This window comes from Mesoplodon densirostris, chromosome 14, assembly GCF_025265405.1.
Source record: "Mesoplodon densirostris isolate mMesDen1 chromosome 14, mMesDen1 primary haplotype, whole genome shotgun sequence".
NCBI classification, from domain to species: Eukaryota; Metazoa; Chordata; class Mammalia; order Artiodactyla; family Ziphiidae; genus Mesoplodon; species Mesoplodon densirostris.
The window spans coordinates 74367564-74373167 of record NC_082674.1 but is presented as its reverse complement, the minus strand read 5'-3'; the positions used below and the strand labels follow the sequence as shown (position 1 = coordinate 74373167).

General features: G+C 39.5%; 1 protein-coding gene across 1 annotated transcript; it reads left to right on the top strand.

Annotated features, from left to right (window-relative positions):
• The first annotated feature begins 702 nt into the window (after positions 1–702).
• Positions 703–1892, top strand: LOC132501509 (ubiquitin-conjugating enzyme E2 N). The gene has a single exon (XM_060117111.1). The coding sequence runs from the start codon at positions 736–738 to the stop codon at positions 1192–1194; it is 459 nt and encodes a 152-aa protein (XP_059973094.1). The 5' UTR covers positions 703–735; the 3' UTR covers positions 1195–1892.
• The last annotated feature ends 3712 nt before the right edge of the window (positions 1893–5604 follow it).

The window sequence follows — 5604 nt, the reverse complement described above, 5'->3', positions numbered from 1 at the left end:
AAAAGTATTGGAAATAAAAGAAAAAAATCACTTCAAAATAAAGACTGAAGTAGAAGAAACACTGAAGCAAATAAACACAATAGATAATGAGAGAAATATCAAAGATGGAAAGGAGGAATACTTTAAAACTCAAATGAAAAAATTGAAAAGATTTGAAAGCGATAGATACAGAGGACAAGCAATGAAGATCTAACATGTTGACAAAAATTTCCAAAGAAGTAAACCAAAACTCTGGAAAAGAGCAAACACTATAACTTATAATTTAAGAAAACTTTCCTAAAATAAGTCAGCTTGAACTGTATATTGAAAAAGCATCCTGCATCCTGACAAACTGACCCAAGAAGCTGGCATTGAGACATATTCTTCCAAATCGTATGGATCTTTCTTTAAAGGAAAAGAAAAAAATATTTTAGGCGCTCAAGCAAAAAGACAAAATCACTTGTAAGGGGGAAAAAACAAGGGGGACTTCTATAAAGTAGCACTTGATGCTCGAAGACAATGCAGTAACACATTTAATATATTTAAAGAAAGAAAATATGAGCCACAAATTTTATATCCAGCCAAACTGACCTTGAAGTATAAAGGCCACAGATAAACAGTTACAAACATGCAGCAACTCAGAGAATACTGTTTCAATGAGCCCTTCCTGAGTAATCTCCCAAAGTACAAGAAGCTTCTGAAGATCAAAAGATTGGGGGGAGACGAGACCAGAGGCCGAACTCGGGATCTGACAAGATGGCCGGGCTGCCCCGCAGGATTATCAAGGAAACCCAGCGTTTGCTGGCAGAGCCAGTTCCCGGCATTAAAGCAGAACCAGATGAGAGCAACGCCCGTTATTTTCATGTGGTCATTGCTGGCCCTCAGGATTCCCCCTTTGAGGGAGGGACTTTTAAACTTGAACTATTCCTTCCAGAAGAATACCCAATGGCAGCCCCTAAAGTACGTTTCATGACCAAAATTTATCATCCTAATGTAGACAAGTTGGGAAGAATATGTTTAGATATTTTGAAAGATAAGTGGTCCCCAGCACTGCAGATCCGCACAGTTCTGCTATCGATCCAGGCTTTGTTAAGTGCTCCCAATCCAGATGATCCATTAGCAAATGATGTAGCGGAGCAGTGGAAGACCAACGAAGCCCAAGCCATAGAAACAGCTAGAGCATGGACTAGGCTATATGCCATGAATAATATTTAAATCGATCCGATCATCGAGTGTGCATCACTTCTCCTGTTCTGCCAAGACTTCTTCCTTTTTTGTTTGCATTTAATGGACACAGTCTTAGAAACATTACAGAATAAAAGCCCAGACATCTTCAGTCCTTTGGTGATTAAATGCACATTAGCAAATCTATGTCTTGTCCTGATTCACTGTTGTAAAGCATGAGCAGAGGCTAGAAGTGTCATCTGGATTGTTGCGAAATGTTTAAAAGCAGTGGCCCTTCTCTGCTTTTATTCATTTCCCCATCATGGTTTGAGTGTAAAGCACTGTGAATGAAGTTAGTTGTCAGGGTTAGCTGCAGGGGTGTGGGTGTTTTTCTTTGTTATTATTATTTTTTTTGGTGGGGGGGGAAGGTAGTTTTATTTTAATTTTATGGGCTCCTTCCCCCTTTTTATGGTGATCTAATTGCATTGGTTAAAAGCAGCTAACCAGTTCTTTAGAATATGCTCTCTAGCCAAGTCTAACTTTATTTAGACACTGTAGATGGACAAGCTTGATTGTTTGAACCAAAATGGGAACATTAAACAAACATCACAGCCCTCACTAATAACATTGTGACTTTGCTGTCAAGTGTAGAATCCTCCCTTCAAGAAAAAGCTTGTGACCATTTTGTATGGCTTGTCTGGAAACTTCTGTAAATCTTATGTTTTAGTAAAATATTTTTTGTTATTCTACTTTGCCTTTGTACAGTTTATTTTACTGTGTTTATTTCATTTTTCCCAATGTGACAATCGTATTTAAAAATTAAAACTGACGGAACATTCTCTTTTGGTCTTCAACGTCTGACAAATTGAATGGCGAGAGGTAGATTTTGCCCGTTTCTTTTCACTAATGCAAAATTTGTGTTAAGATATATCACTGAATGGAGTATTTATAAGCTGGCCCTGAGCATGCCTAAAGCATCAGTATGTGACATTTTTTACCTCCTAGAAATTTGAAATAAATGTGTTTGTGTTGTCTGATTAGTTAGATGATCATTGGTGTCTTGCCACAATGTTTGAAAATTACTGTAGAGGAGAGTCACAGCACAGCCACACTCGTGACTGGCTTTATGTGGGACTTTCATATGTGCCACATTTGTGTCTGACATTTGCATTATGACCTTGCTCTTAGTTCTTGTCTCGGAACTTCATGTGTGACCACTGGTGTGTGTTATTAGGAAACACCAATCTGATAATCACTTGGGGTTTGCTCAGGCCATTTATGAGTCTTTCTTACAGACCTGCTGAGCAAATCTCAAGCAGCCAGCTTGCATAAGTGTCATCAGAAAGATTTCTCCTTTAGAGGGCATCATATCCTCAATTAATGATTCTTACTGTCATCCCTCTAATACTTGCTACGGGAGCTCCTTTTATTCTTTAATTTGATAATCAACTCTTTTTTCTGCATTGACAGAGTTCCTCCCCGACAAAACTGTTCTTTCCCACCCTTCCATATCTAATTCCTGATTCTTGTTATTTTTAAGACATAAATGTAGTCAGTCATAAGTATGTAAATGTTAACCTGTGGGTTGGAACCTTTGTCTCTTGCAGTTTAAGGTAATGGATATTGTAGCCCATCTGAATTTTCCCCCCCTCTTATTCTCGTAACTTCTGGAGTTTTTTCAGAATGTGGTGTATTTTATTGTGCTCCTATGTAAGATGAAGAATTATCTATTAAAATTACATTTTCAACATACAAAAGTTTTTGATGACTGGTAACTGGTATCCTTCCAAATAAATGCATTGCTTGGAAACAAATGCTAGTTTAATTCAGAATAAAATTGTTCATAACCCTAAAAAAAAAAAAAAAAAAAAAAAAAAAGATTGGGAAGATATTGGCATAAGGAGTGTCCATTGCAAAAGCTCAGAAACAACTACAATTCTGTAGTATGAGTATCCATAGAACCCAGATTGCAGTCTTTAAACTTATTTTCACATTTCAGAAACCAAAATGAACCTGAACATTTTGTTTTGCCAGAAAGCAAGGGAGCTATCAAAGACTACTTATTGGGGTTACATCCATAGGACACAGGAGCCGGCCTGAATGAACTTCCAGTGGCCAAAGATGGGAGATTTGAGCATTGAAAAGAAAAGCAACTGCAGTGGTTCGAACTAAATCAAATATATATACATATATATGTGTGTGTATATATATATATATATATATATATATATTTTTTTTTTTTGAGGTACGCAGGCCTCTCACTGCTGTGGCCTCTCCTGTTGCGGAGCACAGGCTCTGGACGTGCAGGCTCAGCGGCCATGGCTCACGGGCCCAGCCGCTCCGCAGCATGTGGGATCTTCCTGGACCAGGGCACGAACCCATGTCCCCTGCATCAGCAGACGGACTCTCAACCACTGCGCCACCAGGAAAGCCCTATATATTTTTTTAATCTGTGAGTTGATAAGTATACTAAAAAGTAATCTATTGGTCACCATTGCAACTCGACATTCTGAAGACCGTTGAGGGGAAAGAATCAAGCACTTATCCTGATCTTCCTGTACAAACTGTATTTCAGAGCAGCCTAAACAGTTGAGGAAGGAAAGTTCTTCTTTATAGAAGAATTCCAACTAAAAAAATCACCTTATGAAATATTGGATCTAGGCAATAATATTAAATGGATGTCAAAACTGCTAGTTGAAAAGTTGATGGGGAAATTTATTGTGGATCAGACTGACAAATCTGAACTCAGGGACCCCCTTTTAACATCACTACAGGTGGCTCAATCAAGCATTATGGGCCCCCTCACTTATGTAATAAAAAGGACACACCACGAGTTATGAAATGTTTTCACCAAAAGTGAAAGGAAGGAAGCAAAGGAAGGAGAAGGGAGGTAAGGAGGGAGAAGGAAGAAAGGAAGGAAAGCACTTCCTCCCTATTACTTCAGCCCCTGATTTATGATAGTCTTTACGGAAAAGATGGCCTTGGAGATGTTCCAAACCCTCAAGCTCTACACCTGGCTCAGGTGAGTGTGAACAGCAGTGTTAGAGCGATGAGGACAAACAGAGTCCTGGTAGGTACAGGAGAGCTTTCTGCCATGTACTTAGCACCACCAGGCTGTTCTCCTGAAGGAGTGAGCAGAAAGCAGCCTTCCTCAAAACCATTTTCTCATGGAATGTGTGTGTGAGCTTTGCTCTGAAATTTAGAAAGGGCAGTCTTTTGCCAATCAACAGAAAACAGTAATGGCCTTATTTTTTCATTTTCCTCCTTAAGGTTTGCTGAAACTTTTGCTCCCCGGTACTATTTGTGCTATTCGCAGACAAAATGCCTTAACTATTAGCAAATCATATTAAGATAACACTAGCTGCTGTGATAAATGAACTCCCAAAGGTTCGTAGCTTGATGCAATACAAGTTTCTTACTCTGCAACAGGGCAATGTGGGTGCTTCTGGCTGGCAGGGATCCAGGCACTGTCTGTTTTGGGGGTATGCCCTCCCCTTGGGTCTCAAAGCTCTGAAGCCTGCAGATGGGGGGCAAGGGAGGTAGGGAAGGCACCCCTGCTTTCATAATAACCTCAGCCTAGAAGAGATGTACATCACTTCTCTTGGCAAAAATTTGTCATGTCTAGACACACAGGAATACAGGGAGGGGAGTGAAAATTATGGTCCTTGACTAGGCAGCCCCTTCCTGGTGACAACTCTACACGCTGGAAGGGAGCACAGTCTTTTAATAGACCTATAGTTGTCCATGCAAACTAAAATGAGCTGAAAAATCCTTCAGAATTCATGTAGCTCACCAGCTTCCTTTTATGTCCTCATACTTGCTCTTGAATTTGATGTATTTCATATACATATAATAGAGTCAGTCCTATTCTCTGATGACGAAACAGGATCACCCTTTATATAAAGGCTGGGTAAGGAAAAAATCAAGTGTAGCCAAAATTACCCTAGGAAATGTTTCGAATTGCCCTCTGTGTACAGTCTAGGATTGTGTTAGGTCCAGCATGCCTGTATTCCCTTCAGTGGAGCAGATTGCTCACTCATTGGCTGGGAGCCAGAGGAAGGCATTGGCTTGCTTTTAGTGACTATATTCAGGACTGCCACATATGGTTTGCTCTAGTTGTGCGCTGCTCAACAGTGTCCCTTCTAAAGAGGCATCCTGCCTTGTTAGCATCACAGATTTTTGTATTTATTATGACATATTTCCAGCAGATGGCAGTAGAGGGTCCTTTTTTTTTTTTTTTTTTTAAATAGGAGTATAGTTGATTTACAATGTTGTGTTAGTTTCAGGTGTACAGCAAAGTGAATCAGTTATACATATACATATAGCCACTCTCTTTTAGATTCTTTCCCCATATAGGTCTTTACAAAGTGTTGAGTAGTGTTCCCTGTGCCATACAGTAGGTCCTTCTTAGTTATCTATTTTATAATATAGAGAGGGTCTTGTTCTAATATGTTAAGTATA

Bases quoted from the DNA above. Each gene is read 5' to 3' on its own strand.
- LOC132501509 (XM_060117111.1), top strand. From the start codon at position 736: ATGGCCGGGCTGCCCCGCAGGATTATCAAGGAAACCCAGCGTTTGCTG.